A 26829-nucleotide genomic window follows, 5' to 3' on the forward strand; every position below is an offset into this window, starting at 1 on the left:
AAACAATAAAAATTTGGATAAAAGAATATCCACTTTGAAAGAAAAACAAAGAACCTTCTATGGAGCTCAAATGGAGCGCGAAAGAAACAAAATGTGTGACTAATGCATTCATGATGAATTCAATATATAGATAGAAACATAAATATATTACCACCGTATAAGGCTTTCACTAATAAACCACTCAGGCTGTTTGATGCTGTGGTGAAGGAGCCACACACCACCTCTACACCTTCAAGTGTGTGGAGCCTCCAGCTCTATTGTTCCAACTCTCTGAGAACAAGAGCATCACATCTTACTTCTCACAGAACACACACGCGGTACTGAAACACGGAACCATACTGTATAAATAAATACAACAAATATTGCATTTTTTAAATTCCATACTGTTGATGATAATCAAAATGTGTAGTTAACAGCAGAGCTTGATTCATGCTCTGTTAATGATCAACCATGTTGATGGTTTATAACCATTAGAGGACACAGTTCATATCTTGTGGTTATAGTTATATTTGGTATAATTTCCTCAGTTTCATTGCTGTGGTATTCATGTACAATGTTGATACTCAAATAAATCACACTGCCCTAATTCATTTCATTGCATTCATTTATTTCTATTTCTGCCTTTAGAAAAGTCTTAAATGGAGTCGGGTCTTAAGATTGAGGCAAATCTTAAACATTCAAAATCATATAAATCACATGATATAAAGATTATGAAAATATTATGTGAAATGTCATTTGGAATATATTACTATAAAAAATACATACAATGTTATGTTTTTAAAAAGCATGGACTAGGTCACCATTTTGTTTCACTCAACAATTTACATTGCTTTATATTTGCATAATGTTTGGAGCTGCCAACAATATATATTATTTGTATTTCTATATACATTATAATAATGATGAATGGCAAATGTACTGCACTTATACAGCACTGTTCTAACCAGTGGCCACTAAGAGTGATTTCCAATATCACCTTACATTCACCCATTCAAACACCTATCCACATATTCATCCACACATTCAAACACCAACGGTGTGTCAACCTTGCAGACAGCTCGTCGGGAGCATTTAGGGTTAGATGTCTTACTCAGGGACACCTCGACACTCAGCTAAGAGGAGCCGGGTATCGAACTAGCAACCTTCCGGGACCGGGGCCACATGACACCCAAAACGCTAATAATGATGACTTCTGTTGTTTCCTCTTCATATCAAACGTCAATCCCTTCTCTAGTTTCCTCTTCATATCAAACGTCCATTCGTTCTGTTGTTTCTTCATCGTATCAAACGTTCATCCATTCTGTAGTTTCCTCTGCGTATCAAACAGACGGCCGTGGAGGAAGACTCTTCAGTCACACTGGAAGAAAAGTCCAAACAGTGAAGTATTACTGCTCTGCCGCTGTAACTGAGACCAAAAGTCCAGGGATATTCTTAACAGATTTAATATAAACTGCCCTATTTATGCTACTTGGCTGATTTGATGATTACTGAATTTAGTTGTGTTGTGCTGTAATATGTAGTTAATATTATAAATTATAATAACTGCAACTACCTCTCATTCCAAGGACTCTGCATTCACAGATGGACGCAAGGAATCTTTTAGCTGGAAAACAAGCAATAAAACATCATTAATATACATAGGAGATAATTTAGTATTCAGCAAAACACAAGCTAAGTTCCCCTAGTGTTCCCAGCACAATAGAAAAAGGAATCCATTGGCACCAACAACACCATTGACTGAGTAAAGAGCATCCGATATGAACAGCTGGACCGCTCCCTTAACACAGCAAAGCTAACAACCACAGTGACAGTTGAGGGTTCAAGGAATGCCTTTAGCATGTTGGAGCTGCATTTAAGGTATTTTGTCCAAGTGCATGTACAGTTTCACAAAGCAATGATTGTAAAATGAAGAAGTGATAAAAACATTTCAAAGCAATACTTGTATGAGGCTAGGTGTTCAACCAAGGGCAGGATATTGAATGCAATCTATAAAAACGTTAAGCTAGTGAAATGAGTCTGGGGGCCCCTCCCGGAGGGGGGTGTTCAGCCAATCCCATTCCTACCCCTTACCCCTTCCCCTTACCCCTCCCCCTTGTTTTGAAGGGGTAAGGGGAAGGGGTAAGGGGTAGAAATGGGATTGGGCCTTACTCTCTGCAGGAAGCCCACGAAGTCCAGCTTGTCCGGTTTGGTCGTGGTGCAGACCAGCATAGGACTGTCAAGGGCCGGACCCCCGGGGCTGGGCAGGGGGTTGCCCTGCTGTTTAGGGGCCGGGGACAGGCTGCACTGCGTGGAGACGCTCCGGACGGGCGTGGTGGCCCCTCCCACAGGGAGCGTGATCCCAGGGGGGGGGAGGAGTCTGAGCTGGGAGCAGAGGAGCGTCTGCTCGTTCAGGAGTCGTTGCATCTTCTGCTCAGGCAGAAGAAGTCAAACACAGAACCAGCCTGTTAAAACACTTAAGGATAGACATGATGGAAGGTTCAAGTTAGATTTACTGTCGAAAAGGCTGTGCTAGGGTTGGTTACAGCTCCTGATCTGCAGAGGTTGGTAGTAACGCGTTACATTTACTCTGTTTTGAATACTTGAGTGACTTTTTGGATCAATTGTAATTTTAGGGCTACTCTACCCACCTCTGCTGATCTGACCCCTACGCTGTAATGATAAATCTGGGGAAGCTCTGGCATAACGTGTTTCGTTGTGGTAGATATTTTGGTGTGCGTAAATGTGCGTGTGATCGCGTAAATGTGTGTGTAAATGTGTGTAAATACATGTGTGCGTGCATGTGCGTGCGTGTACAAGTGTGTGTGCGCGCACGTCAACCGACCATCTGGAAGTTGTCGTCGTAGTGGTGCGTTAGCTCCTTCAGCTGCAGCTCCAGCTCCCCGGCCTCCTGCTTCACCTTCCTCCTCAGCTCTGCGATGTCACACACCTCCTCCCTAAAGGGTGGGGGAGCCGGTTAGCACCTCCCCACACACAGGGTGGAGCAACATCCACCTGACGGAGGCGGACAGGGTACCAACATATTCCTACTGAGCACCATCACCTGACGGAGGCTGACAGGGCGGTGAAGACGGAGGCCTGGTCGTCAGACACCTGCTCCTCGATGTCCGCGAGCACCACCCGGAACCTCCTCAGGGAGAAGATCATGCTCTCCAGCTCCTCCTGGGAATACTGGAGCGGGAGGGACAGAGATCAGGGCTCGTTACCGACGGACCCACAGCTGCTGGAGGCCGCCAGGGGTTCCTACTGGCCAGATGCTGCAGTAGGAGCTGGATTCAGGGTACTTGGAGGTTGAGACTGCAATGCTGTGCCATGATTCTGACATGTTGTTGGCTTTCGTTTTTTGAATTAGAAGTGTTGTGAGGCCCAGCTCCTCTAAATGTCCAAACTTTAAAGTCATCTCAACCATTTGTCAGGTGAGTTGGATATTGAGGGATATGTAAACACATGTTATCAGTGTTTGTCCATACAGGAGAAATAAAAGGCACACGTTATCCCTACATCTGATCAAATCTGGGTTCAGATGAAGGGGCTTCTGATAAATATGATGTAATAGGAATTAATGCAGGGGCTATATAAGAAGCTGAATAGCGACCTGAGAGAGAGGCAAAAGAATAGGACAAGTGCTCTGCAAATGCAAATGAGACATTGATATGGAAAACAGCTGCGCTGTCGTGAAAGGTGTTTACAAGAATCACAACGCTGTGACGTAGCAACCAGTAGGTTTTGTTTAGTGGTCATGGAAAACCAGAGAGATCGCCCATTGTCAATCTTGCAGCTCATTGGTGCAAATTGTATAATGTCTATCAGAAGAGCTTGTCCTATTGGCTGAAATGGAGCGTCATATTTAGTATGTTAATTCAAAAAAAAAAAGCAGAATCATTCGACCAATGTAATCCCTTCCAGTCACTATTTCGATTATTCTGCTTGCTGGTTTGTTGTTTTTTTATTTTATGCCCGATGAGCAAGAATTATAGGCAGAAAAAGATGTGACATTCGTCTTAATCTTTCTAAAATGCACGTTTACATAGCATATTTTAATACTTTATCTGAAACAAAAATGGTGTTTCAACAAAACAGACGCTGAGCCTTCCTCCTTTTGTAATCATTGTGCAGAAATAGCTAGAAAAGTGAAAATGTAAAAAAAATGTTTAGTCTATCAATGAGTCTAATGTGAGTTGAAGTAGTGAAGAACGAAGAAGGAGGAGGAAGAAAACGATCAAGAAGGAGGAAGAAGTATACGATGAAGAAGGAGGAAGAAGTAGACGATGAAGAAGGAGGAAGAAGACGATGAAGCAGGAGGAAGAAGAAGACGATGACGAAGGAGGAAGAAAAAGACAATGAACCAGGAGGAAGAAGAAGACGATGACGAAGGAGGAAAAAAAAGAGAATGAACAAGGAGGAAGACGATGAGGAGGAAGAAGACGATGAAGAAGGAGAAGGAAGGAGACGATGAAGAAGGAGTAGGAAGAAGACGATGAAGAAGGAAACAACCCTATGCCACCGGCTGATGCTCACCGGGACGCTCTGTGTGCTGTGCGCTCTGCGGAGGCGCGTCGCCCCGCAGGTGTGATGGCGCTCGCAGGAGCAGCAGCACGCCTGATGGCCCTCCTCCGACCCCTCCCACAGGTGCTCCTCCAGCCGGCCCCGCCCCTCTCGGCTGTCCTCGTCCTCGTCCTCCGCCCACAGCCCGGTGTCCAGCGACACCGAGGTGGAGCGCAGGCTGGAGGGCGACCCCGGCAGGCTGTCCGTGGACCAGCGGCTGGCGGACGCCGTCCTGAGGGCGGGGTCGGAGGAGGAGGCCGTGGCGGGTCTGAGGGCCGTCGGCGGGGCCTCGACCCTCAGGGAGCCCTGGCTCTGGGAGACCAGGAGGCCGCCCCAGGCCGTGCCGTTCAGCCCCCTGCGTCGGAGCTGCAGGTCGGTCCAGGACTGCACCGCCCGCAGGGGGGTGGAGGTGTCCAGGCAGGGGAGGGAGGCCGACATGAGGGCGGGCCGGGGGGCCAACGCCGGCGCCGGCGCGTACGGGACGTCCTTCCTACGGACGATGTGGGACACGCTGCGGCTGGACGGACATGAGGGCATCTGGACCGACACCGAGCCGCACCTCCTCCGAGGGGCCGGGGGGGGCGAGGCGGGGGGAGGGGAGGCCGTTTCCACGCCGACGGGAGCGTCCGCATCCCCGCTGGGAAGCGTTTTCAACCGGTCCGGGGTGTAGAAGGAGGAGGAGTCTAAAGCAACTGGGCCAGCGGGGGAGGAGGGGGTGCCGCGGTCTGATTGGCTCAGAGCCGGGGAGGTGGAGGCCACCCGGACGGGCTCGGCCCAGTAGACCAGGCCGTCAGAGCCCAGCTCCAGACAGATGGCGTCCACGTCGCCCAGCTCGCTGTCCGGCGACGAGCCGTCCAGCGAGGTCTCAAACACCTCATCCAGGCTCGCCACGGCGATGGGCCCGGTCAGCCTATGGGTGAGGGTCACCCCGCCGCCCCCCGTGTACACAGCCAGGTCCGGGTCGTCTATGTGCGTTTCCAGAAGTCCAGGGACCCCACCTGGAGGATCACTTCCTGCGGCACCTCCTTCAGAAGGTTCTGCGCTCTCCACTGCGTCGATGTCCGTCTCCAGGACTTCCTGGAGTCTCCTGGACTGTTTGCCTTCAACGGCGAGTGTCTCAAAATGAGTTGCAAAATCAGTGCTCTCTAGCTCATCTAGATCCGTCTCCAACAGTCCGCCGTATCGTCCGCGGGGCGCTGGGTCTCTGGCTTCGGACTCCCCAGCCGGGGCCCCAGCGAGGGTCCAAGAGGCCCTCCCCACCTCATCTAGGTTAGTTTCCACCAAGTGATGACCTGATCTTTCAGGACGTTCTCCTACCCCGTGTTTTGCGTCGGCAGCTGTTCCCGTGCCCTGAGGAAGCCCTCCAGACCCTGGGAGGGACATCTCGGCTGCATCGATGTCCGTCTCCACCAGGAGAGGTAACGACCCTGCCTTCATCTGCGTTATCTCGGCGCCACCAAACGGAGGGTAACGCCCCGACCCGGTCCAGAACGCGTCCCCGGGCCGGACCCCGGCCGTATCCTGAACCGTGTCACGGGGCTTCTCGCCGCTCTGCTCCACACCCCCGCCACTGCTGCTGTGAGGCCCCAGAGAGCCGCACTCTGGGCCCCCAGCCATGGGGTCCGTCCTCCCCGGGACCACATGTCTGACAGGGGAGCCTGGAGAGACAGGGGGGCCTGGAGAGACAGGGGGGCCTGGAGAGACAAGGTGGCCTGGAGAGAAAGGGGGGCCTGGAGAGAAAGGGGGGCCTGGAGAGACAGGGGGGCCTGGGGAGACAGGGGGGCCTGGAGAGACAAGGTGGCCTGGAGAGACAGGGGGGCCTGGAGAGACAGGGGGGCCTGGAGAGAAAGGGGGGCCTGGAGAGACAGGGAGGCCTGGGGAGCCAGGGCCCTCCAGGACAGGATCGTTCGTTGTCTCGTCGTCCGGCCGCATTGCGGAGACTGCAGAGCGCTGGCGGGCCGGAGACACGCTGGACTCCCCAGGAGGACGGAGGCCAGGTCTTGAGGCCGCCGGGGGAACCCAAGACCCAGCTGGACTCACCGCTCCCTCTGGAGCTCCAGTCTGAGCCCTGCCGCTCCCTCTGTGTGGCTCCTCCCCTAAAGAACCGCTCCCTCTGACTGGCTCCTCCCCTAAAGAATCGCTCCCTCTGTGTGGCTCCTCCCCTAAAGAACTGCTCTCTCTTTGTTGCTCCTCCCCTAAAGAACGGTTCCCTCTGTGTGGCTCCTCCCCTAAAGAACCGCTCCCTCTGACTGGCTCCTCCCCTAATGAATAGCTCGCTCCGTGTGGCTCCTCCTTTAAAGAACCGCTCCCTCTAACTGGCTCCTCCCCTAAAGAACCGTTCCCTCTGTGTGGCTCCTTGGGTTGGTTCGAAGACGTGGGGGTGAGGTTGGGGGATGAAGGGGTGAGGTTGGGGGACGCTCTGTCCGCCGGGGGGTCCGGAGACGAGGGGAGACACGCAGGAGGGGGAGGAGCAGCGGTGTGGGAGGGGGCCGCTGTGAGGGGCTGAGGGGGGAGGATGGAGGGGGAGGGGAGGGAGGAGGGGGCCGGTGAGACGTGGTGAGGGGGGAGGGTGGTGGGGGAGGGAGGGGGGGTGTCCCCCGACAGGACCGCCAACGTCTGCAACAACACGAGGAGAGAAACAGGCTGCTTGATGAGGAGCTCAGAAACACTCTGCTGGGACAACACTGGACTGGCCGGACTGGTCTGACTGGTCTTACTGGTCTTACTGGCCGTACTGATCAGACTGGTCGTGCCGGTCAGACTGGTCTCACTGGCAGTACTGGTCAAACCCGTCTTACTGGTCTTACTAGTCAAACTATTCAGACTGGTCGTACTAAGGACCAGCCCTTAGTGAGTATCTTGATGTTAAGGAGCAGCCCTTATTGAGTATCTTGATATTAAGGACCAGCCCTAGAGAGTATCTTGATATTAGGACCCTTAGTGAGTATCTTGATATTAGGACCCTTAGTGAGTATCTTGATATTAGGACACTTAGTGAGTATCTTGATAGTAGGACCCTTAGTGAGTATCTTGTGGTGTTAAGGAGTGTATTAAGCAGGAGCTGTCAGAGTGAGGAAGACCTTGATGAGCTCTGGTCCTGGGTCGAGAGAGGGTACAAAGGGTTCCTCCAGGAACCCGCTGCTGTCCGACTGGGTGCTGTTGGTTCTGACCAGGCCCCAAACTATCGGGACACAGGTGGGGGGGGGGGGGACATACACGACATTACATATAAAGTAAGCTGTGAACAAAGTGTCAGCTTAAATAAGGGCTTTGGTGCAGCACTTGCGTCGCAACAACCGTGGATGATATTTATATACTAAACAGAGCCGTAAGCCATTTGTGAGATGCACTCCATCTCAAAGGTTAAAAACCACACTGTATGTTTAAAATATGCTATTAAACATGGAATCATCTGGAATTGATCCGTAGTATCTTCGGTAGTGCTTTCATTGATATTTAGTTTTTCTGTCAAGGTGTCCGAATTTTCATGCCATTTAATCCAACAGGGCATAGTATTTATTTTCGATTTGAAAACGGCGTCTTCTTCTCTGGTGATGAGCTGGGGTAACATCAACAAGCACTCTTAATCTCATGTTCTCACCTGCACATGATCCTATGAACACATGAGAGGCTGTTTACACAGCAGGCAGATGATCATATTATGGAAATGGTGGCAGAGGGCCTCTATGACTAACTTTGCATTTAAAAAAAACAACAATTTTCACTTTGAAAGACCAGAGTTGCAGAAACCAAACGAGAGAGACCAACAGAACAAGACAACCATAACGCTGGGTTGGTGAGAAAGAGAAAGAGACTGCAGACAGAAGGTAGCAGCAAGGCTCTGTTGTATATAGAATGAAGGAACTGTTTGAACAAGGGCTACTTTAAGCTCTTGAGTCATGAGCCAGGCATCTGCTAGGGGAGTAGGGAGCGTCATCACGTTGCTTTGGACTGCGGGCATCGAACAGGGAACACAGGTCCTGTTTGGGTCACTGCCTGGCGGGGCTGCTACTGTTTAAGATCTGATCCTCGAGCCAAGCTCCATTAGCGCACCATTCGTCAGGGGCCCGGACTTTAGTACAGAAATATTTATACTGCAACACAAACACCTTTTCCAAACGGGGATGACCCTCAGCCGAGGGGTGATTTAAATCACTCTTAGAGCTAGGGTAGGCAAAGCATATTTTTTTTCATATTTGTGGAAATTCTCTTCACATCATCGACATAAATCAATAAATCAAATGCTTTGCCAAAGAAATGAAAACCATCTGGTTCCTGTGGTCGTCACAGGCTCTGATAGGTTTCTGGCCGTCCAATCGCTGCTCAGAACCGGAGTCTTCCTCAAGGCGAGGCTGACCTATTGCTGAAGCTAGCGCGCTAGTCATGTGATTTGGGGGCGTGGCTTTGGAGGTGTGGGATTTTTCTCCAAAGGAGGGAGGTAATGATGGTAATTCAACTTAACCCTTTGGATTCCAATACCAAAATGTTTTTATTATTCTACTTTTGTCTTATGCAGTAAAATATCATAATGTAATACAATTACGCAAGCAATTCATAGTAAATCAAAAATTCCATCTGGTTTTCACTCAATCACGCTACAAAACCGCAAGATAAAGAAACACAAAGTCAAGCAAACAGAGCCACGCAGCAAGTAGTGCTGGTTCTACGATGCAACCTGAACGCTGCTTCACGAGGAGAACCGAAGAGAGCCCAACAAAGAAAACAAGGCGGTCATCGAACCTACAGCACCACATAGTAGAGAGTCCCAGAGAGCACAAAGCTGAACTAAATAATACAATACTATCAAAGCCATTAACAAGCAATAACACAATAAGGCATTGTATTACATTTGACTTATTTTTCCATTTAATAAAGGTAGCTGCTGTTAATACATAATGTAATTCAAATGTCTTACCCATGTTTTCTGGTCCTCCGGTCATCCCACTGACGACACTGCCTTCGTCAAAACTCTGGATCTGGAATGGGACAAACACGATGAGACCATGTGGGAAACCCCCCTCATCAACCCCTTTCATCTACCCCTTATCATCCAACATAACACCTCATCTAATTTGGATCTTGATCTGAACATTTAGCTAGGCAGTTCCATTTCGTTCCCATAGCACCAGCTGAGGCCTGCAACCATAACTTGGTTGCAGGCCAATTAATCTTGAACATTTCGGGATGTCTCAAAGGACTTCCTGCCATACCTCCTTTATCTCAAAGCACTCACTGCCAAACCTCCTCCACCTCCTCCACTCCCTGCCATACCTCCTCCATCCTGAAGGACTCACTGCCATACCTCCTCCATCCTGAAGGACTCACTGCCATACCTCCTCCATCTCAAAGGACTCCCTGGACTTCCCCGAGCTCCTCTTCCTCGGGGGGCCGCTGGTGTCCAGGGGCTGGTCCTCCTTCAGCGGCTCCAGCCTGAGCGCCCCGTCCTGCGGCTGGAAGGCCCCCGGCACCTGGGGGAGCAGCGGGTCCTGGGGCCCCTGCTCCTCGGCCAGGGGGCTCAGTGCGGCCGGCCTCTTGAGGCTCAGGGCCTTCTTGTCCCCTTTGAGTGCGGCGGCCGGAGCCCCCTCGCCGGCGTTGCCCCCGGCCTCCAGGTTGAGGGACATCTTGGAGGCCCGTCGGAGCAGCAGGCCCACGCGCCGCCTCCTCTCCTGGGCCTCCGCCGGGAGGGTCTTGACCTGGACCGACCCGTGGGCCTTTGGGGGCCCCGACCCAACCAGGGCGGAGAAGGCCGTGGTCACCTGATGCAGCACCTCCAGCTGTCTGAAGCGGTCTGAGACGCAGAGAACAAGGCCCGAGACAGACAGACAGACAGACCGGCAGACAGGGGAGGAGAGGCTCACAGACAGAGAGACAGACAGTCGGAGAGAGATGGTAGGAGAAGCAGTCAGACAGAGAGACATGGGGAGGAGAAGCAGACGGACAGACATTGGAGGAGAAGCAGACAGACAGAGACAGAGACAGAGAGAGAGAGAGAGATAAAGAGAGACAGACAGAGAGAGAAGCAGAGCGAGAGAGACACAGAAAGAGAGGGACAGAAGGGTGAGAGACAGAGTTAGAGAGACACAAGGACACACTAATGTTTGGTATCATTCTCTGTAACCATAATAACCAGTCGGGTAATAGAGGTCCTTGTGTCGTCATGGTATCCTCAAAACACCGAGCTGTGAGTTAAGGTTACGGGGGGGGGGGGGGGGGGGGGGGGGTCCTTGTGTCGCCACGGTAACCTCCTTAGGCCGAAGTGTGTGCTCTCTGCAGGACCACTCACTGCTGACGTCAGGGTTCTCCAGGTCGAGGCGGCTCTTCTGGGCCTCCAGGAACACCTGGATGTTGATGCCGCGGGCCTGCGACGGGGCGTTGATGAACCGCGCCGGGATGCGATCCGAGATGTCCGGCTCGTCGCAGCCGAAGCCCAGGTCCAGGAGCAGCTCCTCCGGGTCGTCCATCCACATGTTGAGCACGTCCATCACGCTGGAGGAACATCAGGAACATCAGGAACATCATGACGATGACATCATCGTCATCATCATCGGGATCACACAACAACAGACACATCCATCACACTGGAGGAACATCAGGAACATCAGGCCCATGGGACCTTCAAGAATCACAACAAGCAATAACAACACACTTGATCAATAAACCTAACAACACGACAACACACTGTATCAATGAAGTGAGTTCATTCACAGAGCGGTGGTGTACCACCAACAGTGCGTAACGTTTAACGCATCATGCTCAGTCTTAGCCTGCGGGTTACGAGGGAGGTCATGCTTCTCAAATTCTGCTTGGTAAACAATGGGGGGGTGGGAAGGGGCTCACCTCAGGGGGGCGGAGTGGCTGGTCCCGACCGAGTTGAAGCTGTTCCAGCGGCTGAAGGTTGGGCTGGACCTCGTAGACCTGGTCCAGAGAACAGGGAGCACGTCAGGAGGACAGTCAGGGGGGCCTTCTAACTACAGGAGCAGGTCAAGAGGAACCTTCGAACAACCAGGAGCAGGTCAGGGGAACCTTCTAACAACCAGGAGCAGGTCAAGAGGAACCTTCTAACAACAAGGAGCAGGTCAGGGGAACCTTCTAACAACCAGGAGCAGGTCAAGAGGAACCTTCTAACAACAGGAGCAGGTCAAGAGGAACCTTCGAACAACAGGAGCAGGTCAGGGGAACCTTCTAACAACCAGGAGCAGGTCAAGAGGAACCTTCTACCCAGTATTACTAAAAGCTCCTTCATACTTACATCCTGCCCTCTAGTTTCAGCACCGAGCCCCTGCCCTGAAGCGTGTCCGCTGCGTCCTAACAGAAGTGATTTCATGCCTTTCCTTCGGCTGGGTCGTGTGCCCTCAGTCCTCCCTCCCCAGGTTTTAGGCAGAACTCTCCAGCCTGATCATTTCGCTTTGAATGCAAAGCTTGCCGTGGACGTATGTTGTGTACAGTGTGGTGTGCGGTGGGGCCGGGAGTGGGAGGGGGGCGGCAGGGAGCAGTGGGGGGAGGACTCGGGGAGGACGTGGAGTGGGGGACCCTATTTGCAAGGTAAATATGGCTGAGTGGAGCAGCTTAGTCCCAGCAGCAGCACAGGTGATAAAACACCTGTGTGTGTGTGTGTGTGTATGTGTATGTGTATGTGTGTGTGTGTGTGTGTGTGTGTGTGTGTTTCCAGTTTCCACTCGACTTCGATTCCAGCATGTTTCATTATTTTAGTAGCTAATACCCTTCTGGTTTGTTGTGTCTGAAGAGCACCTTCACACTGAAGAGGTTAGCTGCGCCTTAAAGTGGACGTCTCGAGGATCTCCATGAGGGAAAGACCACGAAATGGGGGATCTTTGAGATTGAGGTTTATGTCAAAGTTTGGAGAGTGAAATCTAGCATGGATGAACACACAGCCAGGCTGATCAACCAAACTCAGTTTCCAAAATGACCAAAAATACATTAAAATAAAACACTGTTCAACCGTTCAATTACATAATTATCCCTGCAATATGCACCTTCTTCAAACAGAAACCTCTAGTGACTTGAGTTTAGCTCCAGCTATATAACCTCTAGTGAATTGAGTTTATCTCCAGTTATATTACCTTTAGTTACTTGACTTTAGCCCCAGCTGCATAACCTCTAATGTCTAGAGTTTAGCTCCAGTTTAATAAACTTTGGTGACTTGAGTTTAGCCCCAGCTACATAACCTTTAGCGACTTGAGTTTGGCTCCAGTTATATAACCTTTAGTGACTTGAGTTAAGCCCCAGTTATAGCTTCATCATCTAGGCCAGAAGGGGAGCAGAACCAAACAGTTTACAGTGAGAGAATCCCTGGATGGATGAACTGGTTGATGGGCGTGTTTTATCTGGAGAAACCTTTCCTGAGCGGCATAAAAGGGCAAACCAGGAGCAAGTTTACATTACACAGTAGCAAACTGTCCTGACGATAAGCCCCTTGAAGAGCTAGAGATAGTTTTATCATTTGGGATTTGCAAAATATTTGAATATCCTGCTTAATTCAAGTAATTTAACGATTGTCAATATTTGCTTTAAGATAGGTTCCTGTATATAAGTATTGCCATGTTGAAGACATGTGATGGGACTTCTGAAGCCACCTTTCTACTAGCAGTCCCTTTTTTTTAATAAATATAAAAACTTGGCTCACCCTTACCTAAACCTCGAATAAAAAATCATTTAGAAGCTCCAACCTCCTTTCAGATGCAAGCTCTCCCCTTTAAGGTATTATCCGTGACATTTCCGCCTCCCGTTCCTGTATCAATAAACCCTTCAGATCCTCCCTAAGCCCCCGGCCGCTGAGACACTCTACGGCGACGGGAGTCGGGACGCACGCTTACCTCAGAAACTCCTGGACTGTCTGCACTCCCGGTCTACCGTACACCGACGCTGGGAGGGAGAAGCAGACCAGAGGGGGCATCAATGGGAGCCATGATGGACGCACCGACAGCGGAGGGGGAGGAAAGACTCACAGACAGCAGATCCTGTCCGGCTGCTGGCGGGGCGGTCGCCATGCCGACTGGCTAACTATGTGAGGCGAATCCTGACATCAAGCAAAGTCTCTTTCACTTCCATTCTCCATTTCTCCAACTCGGTGTCTGACATTTTACACTTTCGCCCTTCTTCTCTGATCTCTCCCATTCTGTTGCGCGTGCTCCCTCCCTCTCTCTCCCCCTCCCTCTCTCTCCCCCTCTCTCTCCCCCTCCCTCTCCCTCTCTCCCTCCCTCTCTCTCTCCCTCTCCCTCTCTCTCTCTCTCCCTCTCCCTCTCTCTCCCCCTCCTCTCCCTCTCCCTCTCTCTCTCTCTCTCTCCCTCTCTCCCTCTCTCTCTCCCACTCCCCCTCTCTGTTTGGGTTCGGGCGGTCCAGCCTCCCTGTTAAGGGTGCTCCTCGGCTCAGAGCTGGCACGGTGACATGGACAAAGTATTCCACCTCGCTGTGCTACGGGTGACTTTTTGAAAAGGGATGGTCGTAAAAGAACACGTTGTTTCAATCAGCCGTGTGTCAGCGGTGACCTCAGGTTCTCTGCTCGCTCCACTCCAAGAAGAACTCGGCCTGGGTCACTTACATAGAGGACACAGAGATAACAAAGCCTGGCGAGACGCAGTAAACAAAGGAACAACTTATCCCCCAAACGCCAGGGACTGATAAGGCCCGCTGAACCAGTGTGAACAGGGGGCCAGTCTGTGTGACCAAGGGCCACTCAGTATGACCAGGGCCAGTCAGTCTGTGTGACCAGGGGCCAGTCAGTCTGTGCGACCAGGGGCCACTCAGTCAGTGTGACCAGGGGCCATTCCGTTTGGATCAGCCATCAAAACCTTTTAGACTGTCCCAGCAATGTGTGTGTGTGTGTGTGTGTGTGTGTGTGTGTGTGTGTGTGTGTGTGTGTGTGTGTGTGTGTGTGTGTGTGTGTGTGTGTGTGTGTGTGTGTGTGTGTGTGTGTGTGTCTGGGTCTATTGATCCATCTACTGATCTAACCCTCCATCCATTTGTGTTTCCTTGGTTTCCGTGCCTGAATGACCAGACTGGGAGAGTGGGTGGAGGAAAGAGGGTGGAGGAGAGGGTGGAGGAGAGAGGGTGGAGGAGAGAAGGTGGAGGACAGAAGGTGGAGGAGAGAGGGTGGAGGGGAGGATGGAGGAGAGAGGGTGGAGGAGAGACGGTGCAGGAGAGACAGTGGAGGAGAGACAGTGGAGGAGAGAGGGTGGGGGAGAGGGTGGAGGAGAGACAGTGGAGGAGAGAGGGTGGGGGAGAGGGTGGAGGAGAGACAGTGGAGGAGAGAGGGTGGAGGAGAGACGGTGGAGGAGAGAGGGTGGGGGAGAGGGTGGAGGAGAGAGGGTGGAGGAGAGAGGGTGGAGGAGAGAGGGTGGAGGAGAGAGGGTGGGGGAGAGGGTGGAGGAGAGAGGGTGGAGGAGAGAGGGTGGAGGAGAGAGGGTGGAGGAGAGGGTGGAGGAGAGACAGTGGAGGAGAGAGGGTGGAGGAGAGAGGGTGGAGGAGAGAGGGTGGAGGAGAGGATGGAGGAGAGAGGGTGGAGGAGAGAGGGTGGAGGAGAGAGGGTGTAGGAGAGGGTGGAGGAGAGAGGGTGGAGGAGAGAGGGTGGAGGAGAGAGGGTGGAGGAGAGAGGATGGAGGAGAGAGGGTGGAGGAGAGAGGGTGGAGGAGAGAGGGTGGAGGAGAGACAGTGGAGGAGAGAAGGTGGGGTAGGATCAGACTGGGAGAGAGGTTAGAGGAGGACCAGACTGGGAGGTAGGGTGGAGGTCACTGGTAAGTATCAGCTGGCTCTGTTTGGATTAGCTCCCTAGCAATGTTTTGTTTGTTTGAGGCCGTGCAGCGCTCCCAGTTACCTAAGAGTTCAATGCACACACACACACACACACACACACACACACACACACACACACACACACACACACACACACACACACACACACACACACACACACACACACACACACACACACACACACACACACACACACACACACACACACACACCAAGCATTGTTGTCATCGTAACTGCACAACAGGTTGGTCCTTCTGTTAGAGCAAACAACATCACGTTTCCTCTCTGTTGTGGGACATGACCTTCCTAAATTTAACTCCGAAAACAATTAAGGATCCAACTGGCACGCAGACACAACAACATGAACAAAAAAGTAACACAAAAAAAAACAATCTTCCGTGGAAACCCTCTAAACGGTTGTGTTCGTCAGGGTTTCCACGGTGACGGTCAGCCCCGAGTCGGGTGGACGGTGAGAACCTCCTCAGGGCCTGTCAGCCGTGGGTCTGAGCCTGCTCAGCATTCCTCCCCGGGAGAGGCTACCCGTACAAGTGCAGGAACGGGAAGCTTGTTTACCTTCGACACCCAAGGCTAGGTCATCTTCTTCGCTGGGGCTCCTCCGCATGGGCACTGCGGGACGGACACAACACAGACCTCAGAGCAGCTGAGGGAAGGCAGGCGGACACCTCTGATGGTGACACCGTAGTGAGGCCGCTGATGGATGACCAGCTCTCTGCATCTCTACTAGCATGGAGAAGAAGTGCGAGGTCTGACGGACAAGCCTGACATGAAGTTCACGCGGTGAATTCCTGCCATCATGGCACTGCTTGGTGTTTGTGATTGTTTAGTTTGATAAAAAGGAACTATTATGATTCTGTATCGGCCCGTTGGATAAATGTTTACACATTTTTAAACACGTGTAAGGTTGTGTCAGCCTGAACGCAGAACACGCACACAAGAGGAAACGGAACACACACACACACACACACACACACACACACACACACACACACACACACACACACACACACACACACACACACACACACACACACACACACACACACACACACACACACACACACACACGTGTACATATCATTGAAATACATGTGTTCACAGTGTTAGTATGTGTGTGTTTATGTCTCAAGAGAACACAGAACACACACACTAACACACACACACACACGATAACAGAGAACACACACACACAAGAAAATAGAACACACACAAAAGCCGTGCACAGAGCCCCCAGAGCCTGGCGTGAGCAGCAAGGTGCAGGCGGTAAGCAGCAAGGAGCAGGCGGTAAGCAGCAAGGAGCAGGCGGTAAGCAGCAAGGAGCAGGCGGTAAGCAGCAAGGTGCAGGCGGCAAGCAGCAAGGTGCAGGCGGCAAGCAGGACAGCAGCCCAGGGGGCGTGTCTCTGTGACATAAGGGGATTAAGGGCCGGAGGAAACCCCGGGCGAAGAAGGAGAGCGGCCAGAGGCCCAGGCGTCCGGCCCCGTTCCCATGGCGCCGCAGGAGGCATTTGCATAATGTTTGAATGCCTGGGGTGAGCGGGGTGATGCTGGGTGCCGGCGCAGGGGAAGAGCACAACAACAATGGCACCTTCTCCGTTAAGAATAAGCAGTCCATAAAGAGTGGTCCCCACTAAGTCGCCAAAGAGGTCGACGGTTTCCCTCCCATTCCTCCCCCTGTCTCCAAAGGGACAGATCTTAACTCTCTGAAGACAGAGTCGGGGTTACCTAAGACCAACCAACCTCCAAACTACTAAAGAACTGTTTAACAATTCATGCTAGACTTTACCAATATATATACCAACCTATTCTAGACTATACCAATATATTTAATAACCTTATAGCGTTGCCATACACCTCTCTGTCTGTCCCTCTCTCCTTTTCTCGTACTCATTTTTAACCTTGGCTTGTCTCTGCCGTAGATGTTGTAGACTGTAAAAGACATTTAACTCCTTAAATGTGTGTTTCCTGTTTTGGTTTATCAGGAGTCAAGCAGCAGTCTGATTGGAGTTCGGTCATTTAATGTCTGCGTTCTAAAACATCACTCTGAGTAAATGTACTCTGCTTTCAGGGAGAAATGTTGAGGCAAAAGCAGGAATTGTACTTACCATATCAGTGAGCTGAATCGAACAAAACATGTTTTCTCCGAGAATTAAAGAAACATGACGGAAGAGAAAAGCGAACAAGGAAGATCAGGCAAGGCTCATGAGTTTATCGAGTTTCCAGTTGCCATACCTGCCCGCTCCGACGCAGCCTCTCGCTTTGCATCCTCCCTGGAATCACAGGTCAACTTAATACAAGGAGCCACCCGACAAGATGGCACAAGACATGTGATCAAAGGCGTGCACTAAACACACACACACCCAGAGCCAGTGTCCGCGGAGAAACAACACAGACGTACAAGGAAATCCCAACAAATAGACACGCATCGATACCTAAAGATACACTCAAACTGGCACAGAGTCAAGCAAACATTCACAAGAAATACAGACGTAAACACATGACCAGCCCGTCACACACACAGAAACACACACATTAATACATATCATCGAACGACATGTGTTCAAAGTGTTAGTTTGTGTGTTTATGTGTCAGTGTTATTGCGCGTTTGTGTATTTCCGTGTCACAGTGTGTGACAGTGTGTTTATATTTGTCACAGTGTGTGTGTGTTTCACAGTTTGTATGTGTCACAGTGTGTTTGTGTCACAGTGTGTGTATGTGTGTTGTTCAAAGGGTAATAAACAATAATGGCCCGTTTCAAGAAGCAGGTCAGGTTATCTCTTGAACACTGGTTTCAAACGCACGGTTTCCTGGATGTTCAGGCTCCAGGAACAAGTGCAATCAATCTGAATCTCTGAATAACGCGCTTCCAGGAAAGGCTTCGAACTCATCTATCGAACACTGACAATGAGATTGATGGGGAAACAAGCTGTCGATACCTGAACCCCAATGAAGCTGAACCTTCATAAGCCCTGAACCCCCATAGGACATCTGCCCCCCCCCACCCCCTTCTAAAACAGGTATTGGTGTGCGTTGAACATCACCAGTAGGTTCTATAAGGACGTCAAAGTGTTGAGGCTGTGTTGAGGCTGAGTTTGAGGCTGTGTGTTGAGGCTGTGTCTCTATGTTGAACAGCAGAGGACTGGTGCAGACGAGGTGAACACACTAATGCCCCATTTCCACCGACAGTACCAGCTCAACTCGCCTCGACCCGCCTTTTTTTGCGGTTCGATCGCCAAAATGAGGTACCTGCTACCTGGTAGCTGGTACTTCTTTTGTCTCACCTCCGTCAAGGTTCCAAGAGAGCTATACTGATACCTTTGTGTGACGTTGGCCACTGATTGGCCAGAGTGACGCCACTGGACGAATAATGATGAGCGTGAAGTCCGAGCCTGACACCCGACAGCCCGACACCAGACACCCGGCATCTTTAAATACTATCATCAGCGCTCAGTCAACCATAGTGATTGATTATTGAACATGGCAGGACCAGCGCTCAAGAGCACGCCGTGGACTGTGGCAGAGTTGCAGACACTCCTGTGCGTCACCCTGTCTGTTTGTCCCGTGGTCGTGTTTGTGTCGCAGTTTCGCGCATGCTGGTATGACGACCCGCCCACGTTGAAGATGTACATTCTAGATGGAAACACGACGTGCCTGGAACCAAACCAAGTCGTGCCACACTAAGTGGTTGCGAGTGGAGCTGGTACTGGCGGTGGAAAAGGGGCATATGACTCACACAGTGAGTGAGGATACCCATATGTTACGGGGAAGTCCTAACTAGACGGAGAAACGAACCAGGATGAAGTGTTTAGTGGCATCCAGCGGGACGGACTGGACAGAAATATAATTTTATATTCACGCGTTCGTTATATCTAGTGTACGATTACATGAAAATAAGATTAATTGCATTTGTTACCTTAGAATGAGCCTTTATATCTACATGGGAGGGGGACCTCTTCATGGAGACGCCATGTTTCTACAGGAGCCCAGAACGGACAAACGGCTCTACAGAGATGTTTAGTCATAATCCCTGTCTTACTTGTTGGTAGAGGAGGGGGGGACTAAATTGGTTGCAATCTGCAATTTTACCAATAGATGCCGCTCACTCCTACACACTGCACCTTTAAGCTGATCAGACTTTAATCAGCAGCATTCCTCGACAGCAGGAAGTGTGTCTGAGGCTTCAGGCTCACAGTGTGTGTCGCAATGGCAACTGAACTGAGGGTAGTCTAAGGATAGCATTTGTAACCAAATATTGTGGCAATCCGTAAAACCGGTTTACCTGGTAATCCAGCTTCTTGAAACTGAGCACAGTTGATAAGGCAGACAAATACTCACACGTCGACGTTGGAGGAGAGCCAATCTCTGATACTGTCCTGCCTGTGGTTATCTGCAGGGAACACAGCATACAATGACATACAATGAGGCCAGGATGTACCATTGCACAATGAGACCATGATGAACCATCGCACAATGAGGCCAGGATGTACCATCACACAATGACACCATGATGAACCATCACACAATGAGGCCAGGATGTACCATCGCACAATGAGACCATGATGAACCATCACACAATGACACCATGATGAACCATCACACAATGAGGCCAGGATGTACCATCACACAATGAGACCATGATGAACCATCACGCAATGACACCATGATGAACCATCGCACAATGAGACCGTGATGTACCATCGCACAATGAGACCATGATGAACCATCACACAATGAGACCATGATGAACCATCGCACAATGAGACCGTGATGTACCATCGCACAATGAGACCATGATGAACCATCACACAATGTCACCGTGATGAACCATCACACAATGAGGCCATGATGTACCATCGCACAATGAGACCATGGATGTGACGCTGGTCCAGGGGAGAGCCCGGTGGTGAGGGGACTCTACAGCGGGACAGGTACCCCCGGAGGAGGGCTAGGTACCCCCGGAGGAGGACTAGGTACCCCCGGAGGAAGACTAGGTACCCCGGGAGAGAGGGCTAGGTACCACCGGAGGAGGGCTAGGTACCACCGGAGGAGGGCTAGTTACCACCGGAGGAGGGCTAGGTACTCCGGGACAGAGGGCTGGGTACCCCGGGACAGAGAGCTAGGTACCCCGGGACAGAGGGCTAGGTACCACCGGAGGAGGGCTAGGTACCACCGGAGGAGGGCTAGGTACTCCGGGACAGAGGGCTAGGTACCCCGGGACAGAGGGCTAGGTACCACCGGAGGAGGGCTAGTTACCACCGGAGGAGGGCTAGTTACCACCGGAGGAGGGCTAGTTACCACCGGAGGAGGGCTAGTTACCACCGGAGGAGGGCTAGGTAACACAGGACAGAGGGCTAGGTACCCCGGGACAGAGGGCTAGGTACCATGGGACGGACAGTAGTACCCCGGGACAGAGGGCTACTTACCCCGGCACAGCCTCCTGCGTAGGCCGACTTTCTGCAACCCGGCGGAATCGGGAGGATCCATGCTTCACCAACAGTACCAACTCCTCGCCACACCACCACCTCTAACCCTAGCTACACCTACGATGGGGGCAGGGGGGTTAGCAGAGCTGGCAACAAGCGGGTGTAGAACTTGAGAGAGTAATACTGTTTCATACACACACACACACACACACACACACACACACACACACACACACACACACACACACACACACACACACACACACACACACACACACACACACACACACACACACACACACACACAAACACACATTTATATATAAAACTTGATTTGTATGTAAGCAAATGTGAATTAGGAACTTGTTTCCAGATTCTTACCAACACATTCCAACAAACCACACAAACAAACTCTACAGATACACGCCACACACACACACACACACACACACACACACACACACACACACACACACACACGCACACACGCACCAAAAACTGGTTTGTACAAATACACACCACAGATTTACAAAAACAAACTACAAATACATATCTCTCTCTCTCACTCGCGCTCTCTCGCTCTCTCTCGCTCTCTCTCTCGCTAAGTACCACATGTTGAGTCTTACCTCCCTGATGTGATCGGCTACTCACCTGTTACTGCAGTTGAACTGAGGAGCATAATTCCGGGTTCCACTACATGGTCCAACTCGGCGGTTTTGAGTCCCAAAAGCGATGAGTGCTTTCTGCTCGAGTCGACTCGGGCACCAGGGTGGCCTCCTGTGACAGACAGGCGGAGCAGAGCAAACACATGAACACACACATCAGACGCTCCTCTCTGTAAACAGGGACGGACGGGAGGGGGATGCAAATGACTCCGGTCCAACTTCTCAGCCATACAAGGAGCTAGGACATCCTGGCTTTCAAAGCTTCCTGCTGCACTTATCGTACTGGAACAGCTGGTTCACTGAGCACTTCTCCGTCTGCCTCGTCCTCCCTATCTCTCAGCGCGTTGACCGGATGGGCTGCGTTGAGATACGGTCCCGACAAGGTCACCGGACCGGAGCGGCTGTGGTAAAACGTCTGCTGTCAACAACGCGTGGATCTGGTTTGATTGTCCGAATAGTGGACAGGTGAAGTCAGACCAACTGACTGACCTATTCCAGACGGCCCCCTGCTGCGTCCGGACGTTTCCAAAGACGCAGAACCCGCAGCCCAGATCCACTTTCAGATCCAAAGCTCCACTATCAATCCGCCACTAGGGGTCAGCAGAAGACGAGACGCGGAGTGAAGAGAGTGTAGTGAAGGTTTCCAGGTTCATGTCTGCTGAGGTGATGGAGCGATGCCACGGGGGTGTGGGGGTGTGACTGGAACGGCAGCGTGTAGGCCTACTTTGCATGTGACTGGAACGGCTGCAATAAAAGGCAGTTATGATTGCTTATCGTAACCATAACCTTATCATAGCTATGACTTTAATTCAAAACCAACCTGCCTCAGCAGAATTTTATTTTAAGTTTCTTTGTAAAGTCTTGTAGGACTACTTATACATCACATACCATACAGTGTCGAAAATAACGACCACATCCGCAGCATCATGTAATACATATTGATATTCATGACTTATTAGAATAAGTCACAGCAGTAGGGTGGCCCTGGCACCATGGGTTTATGTTTGGGTCCCGCACCAGAAACATTGTTTGTAGTCATGCGGTTTCTCTCTGCGTTCCTTTCCATTTCCACCAGATGGCGCTGCGTGATGCCTGAAGCTGCGTTCACCGGGCCTGTAGCGAGCGTTCCGACAAAGGAGACCTAACTGCTCGCTGCTAGAAACACCACGTGGTAGTGATGATGTACGACTGTAGGCCGGCGCTCCACATATGAACCATATACATACACATGTACCATAAACATACACATGTTCCACATGCATACACATTTACCATATACATACACATGAACCACATACATATACATGAACAATAAATGTACAAACGAACCATAAACATTGAACATAAACATACACATTAAATAAATTACATTTATTTCAGACATATCTATACAAAAAATGATTTTTATGATCCATGAATCATAAACATACACATGTACCATATATGTGTATGACCATAAACATACTGTACATGAACCATAAACATACACATAAGCCATGAACAACTTTCCTGTGGTGAAGGAAGTTTGGACTTTATACCAAACCCAAACCCTGCTGCATACTGAGGGTTCTGTCTGCGGTTGTGGAGCCAGGACTCAAGACAGACACAGCCTGCATGTGGGCGTCTGACAAACGAACAAGACCCTGCCTCCTGTCGCCTCCCCTGGAGGTCTGGAGGGGGGGGTGCTCTACCAGATGGGCCTATTGGATCATCTGGGACCTAGGAAGACGGCCAAGCACCGACCAATCACGGAAGAGAGTCGTGATGACCAACCTGCAGACGCCATGTTGACGTGGTTAAATAACTGTATTTTTATTATGTTCTGCAATATATATATATATATATATATATATATAAGGTACGATGAGCAGAATCTGGAACACACCTGTCATCTGGAAATGGGAGAGTTAAAGACTTTATCTTACTGCAGTTAAACCAGACATCAGCCAAACACCATCTCTCTCTGTCGCTCCATCATCACAGGCCAGGACACGACTACATCAAACGTACATTTGGTGTCAATCTGGGGTACTGCTGTAAGAACAAAGATAACCAAGAGGAACAAAGCAAAGGTTTACAGGTTTTAGCATCCTCATCTTCATCATCATCATCATCATCATCATCATCATCATCATCGTCATCGTCATCGTCATCATCATCAGATAAGAACGAGGACTTTACTGTCTCAATTTAAATTATGAAGATGTGAGGTGGTTAGGGTTAGGGTTAGGATGTTTAGTGGAAGTGAGTACCCGCCTCTCCTGGTACCATTTAACGAAGAAAACAACGGTGCAGGTAGACCAGCATGAGGCGAGAGGGAGGAGCCAAGTGGACTCCGCCCTCTTCACCCTCTCATCAGATTGGACACCGAGAAGGATGTCATGTCATGCTTTGAACCACTATATGTTGGTTATATAAATATCAACATATAAATATACACAGAATATAGTTGTGTATATATATATATATATATATATATATGCCTATATACACATGCACAATAGTTGTGCATGTAAATATGTTGTGTAGGTCATAGCTCATAACCCTTGAATTATTGAGACCAATTTGTTGTGCAAGCATGCAACTTGAAACATCTTCCATTGCAGTGAAAGTCACATTATCCTAATGATCCCAAAATGGGACTCATCTACCTCATATGGCTCTGAGGCAAGCTGAGCTCGTTGCAGAGCTCAGACCCCTCACCAGGTCAAACTCCATCATTAACCACCTCTCATACCAACGACCTAAACTAACCACTACGACAGCAGAGGCTGAGATCCAACAAGAGACCAGGAGATCAGGAGGGTGTCTCTGTGTGTGTGTCTGTTTGTGTATATGTTGTGTGTGTGTGTGTGTCTGTGTGTGTCTGGCTGTCTGTGTGTGTAAGCGATAGGTCCACCTGAGGGTCTGGTGGTGTGGTGCCAGACACAATATACACCGCTGTATGTTTACGTGTGTGTGTGTGTGTGTGTGTGTGTGTGTGTGTGTGTGTGTGTGTGTGTGTGTGTGTGTGTGTGTGTGTGTGTGTGTGTGTGTGAACCTATGTTATGGTTGTTTTTGATAGCTGTAGGATCTAGGTCGCTCAAGGTCAATAGGTCACCTTCATTGCCTCCGGACCTGTGCAATTGATTTGGTTTTCTTCCTAACTTCATGTGTGTGCTCGGCCGCCCCCTGCTGGCCCTGGTTGGACTGGGAGAGAGAGCGGCCTGTACTGGTGTCCCAGTGGCTCCGTCCTCATGGAGCCTGTGATGGTGAACCAGCGCCTCTAACCAGCGCTTTCTAACATCAGAGCTGATGGCGGCTCGCTTCCCGCTACTACTTTCAATTACCCCCTCTTTAATCTCCCAGCACCCCGGGGTGTGTGTGTGGGTTTGTGTGTGTGTGTGTGTGTGTGTGTGTGTGTGTGTGTGTGTGTGTGTGTGTGTGTGTGTGTGTGTGTGTGTGTGTGTGTGTGTGTGTGTGTGTGTGCGTGCGTGCGTGCGCATGTCTTAGTGTGTGTCTTTGTGTGCGCGTGCATGTTTGTGCGCACATGTGTGTGTGTTGGCGTGCGCATTTGTGTGTGTGTGTGTTTGTGTGTGTTCGCGCTCATGTGTTAGTGTGTCTTTGTGTGCGTTTGCGTGTTTGTGTGCGCATGTGTGTGTGTGTTGGTGTGCGCATTTGTGTGTGTGTGTTTGTGTGTGTGCGTTTGTGTTTGTGTGTGCTTGTGTGAGTGTGTGGGCATGTGTGTGTGTGTTTGTGTTTGTGTGTGTGTGCTTGTGTGAGTGTGTGGGCATGTGTGTGTGTGTTTGAATCGGGGTGGGGCCCCTCTGCTTTCTCCACAATGATTTATTGCCCAAAAAAGACCAGAGAACTAATTAACAGAGTAATTAATTAATAGACATTTGCATATTTGCATTTGCAATTAGTGCAGTGAAGTGATGAGTCTGAGATGAGTTCGAGTCCTCAGATGTCGATGTGTTTGCTGGGCTGGAAAGACCAGCTGAGGCAATAGAGGACGTGTGTGTGTTTGCATGTGTGGTTGGTGTGTGTTTGTGTGTGTACGTGTGTGCGTGCATGTGTGTATGTGTGTGCGTGTGTGTAGCCCCTGGTGGTGGTGAGATCCTGATGGTTGTGGATGTCTTCTCACTGGGAGAGAGATGTGGGATTAATGTGACCTCATCACGTCATTAAAAGCCCTAATTCTGCTTCCATCATTTGCATATTAATTGAAATGGGTTGCATATTAATTAGGCTACAATGCATATTCATTAGCCTAATGGTATAATTATTTTTACTCCTATAACCTAAACAAATCTGGAAGGGTTATCGGGTGGTTACTGGGAGGTTACAGGGTTACTGGGAGGGTTACTGGTTTGTTGGTCCCTCAAGGACATGCCGCTCGCTGGTGTGTCGATGGGAGAAGTTACCTGGTTTGGTGGCGGAATTCAGGGGAGAGAGAGAGAGAGCGAAAGCGAGAGCGAGAGAGAGGGGGGGGGGGGGGGAGGAGGACATCAGCAGAAGGCGGTGCATGCGGTGCACCGCAAGGTAGCCGGTCTGCACGGCAAAGCCCGGCCCGCACACAGTGGCGTCTTTCCTCAGAGAACGGACGGAGGAAACGATACAGAGGAGAAAGATAATGAATTAAAAGAGTCAGCCAAGACAAGAGAGAGGAGGTGGTGCTGGCTGGGATTGGGGAGGAGGTGGGGGTGGAGATGGTGGGGGTGGAGGAGGTGGTGGTGCTGGGGATGGAGGAGGAACGCTGATGTCTCTCCAAGAGATGGTTTTCCTCTCAGTGTCGGCTGCTCTGGACGGATCTTCAGTGACTCCGGGACTTAAAGCGAGGTGAGCTCCGACCAATAGGAAGCTGATGCTTAATGCTTTGATCTCTGAGTGTGTTTGTGAGGATTATTAATAATTATGGACAAATACTCCGGGGAACCCGAAACATTAACGAACCAATCGGAGAGAATGCATCTCGTTTATAACCGCGCAATAACGTTTTAAAATTTGATCAGGCTGGCAGGATTTGTTTTAATAATCGCCTCGTATAGTTGTTTTTACCGTGATTTATTATTTATTATTATTTGTATTATTTATTGTTATCATTAATGAATAGATTATTTATGAATTATTATTATTATATATATTTATTTATTTATTATGATTAAATATATTATTTCTTGTTTATTGTTATAAAACGGATTATTTGTTATTATAATTAAATAAATATACAATCATATATTATTTTATTTATTATTATTATTATCATCATCATCTATTTAATCAACTGTGTCTCCCTCTGACAGCGACATGTTGACCTCCGCTCTGGCCGAGAGGACCCTGGAGAGCACCCCAACCCGGGGGCCGGACAGCCCATTCCGCCCCTCTGGCGCGCACTGCAAGGTCAGCACCAAGTCCCAGCCCCGCGAGCCCGG

General features: G+C 50.2%; 2 protein-coding genes across 2 annotated transcripts in view; one reads left to right on the forward strand and one right to left on the reverse strand.

The window, feature by feature from the left end:
• Positions 1 to 124: 124 nt before the first annotated feature.
• Positions 125 to 21656, reverse strand: itprid1 (ITPR interacting domain containing 1). Its single transcript, XM_056584847.1, has 20 exons — positions 21402 to 21656; positions 20751 to 20867; positions 19663 to 19714; positions 17560 to 17597; positions 15886 to 15939; positions 13377 to 13425; positions 11380 to 11457; positions 10826 to 11028; positions 9876 to 10330; positions 9142 to 9518; positions 8483 to 8493; positions 8144 to 8155; positions 7623 to 7723; positions 7096 to 7158; positions 4516 to 7044; positions 3041 to 3168; positions 2822 to 2933; positions 2149 to 2406; positions 1553 to 1603; positions 125 to 1357 (listed from the first exon to the last, which is right to left on the reverse strand). The coding sequence occupies exons 2-19, from the start codon at positions 20809 to 20811 to the stop codon at positions 1556 to 1558; spliced, it is 4629 nt and encodes a 1542-aa protein (XP_056440822.1). The 5' UTR covers positions 20812 to 20867; positions 21402 to 21656; the 3' UTR covers positions 125 to 1357; positions 1553 to 1555.
• Positions 21657 to 26704: 5048 nt separating this feature from the next.
• neurod6a (neuronal differentiation 6a) overlaps positions 26705 to 26829 on the forward strand; it is a 1179-nt gene continuing 1054 nt past the window's right edge. The window contains exon 1 of the mRNA XM_056584848.1: positions 26705 to 26829. This exon is cut by the window's right edge and continues 1054 nt beyond it. Within this exon, the coding sequence (XP_056440823.1) occupies positions 26705 to 26829 (125 nt within the window).

This window comes from Gadus chalcogrammus, chromosome 23 (assembly GCF_026213295.1).
Source record: "Gadus chalcogrammus isolate NIFS_2021 chromosome 23, NIFS_Gcha_1.0, whole genome shotgun sequence".
Classification (NCBI taxonomy): Eukaryota; Metazoa; Chordata; class Actinopteri; order Gadiformes; family Gadidae; genus Gadus; species Gadus chalcogrammus.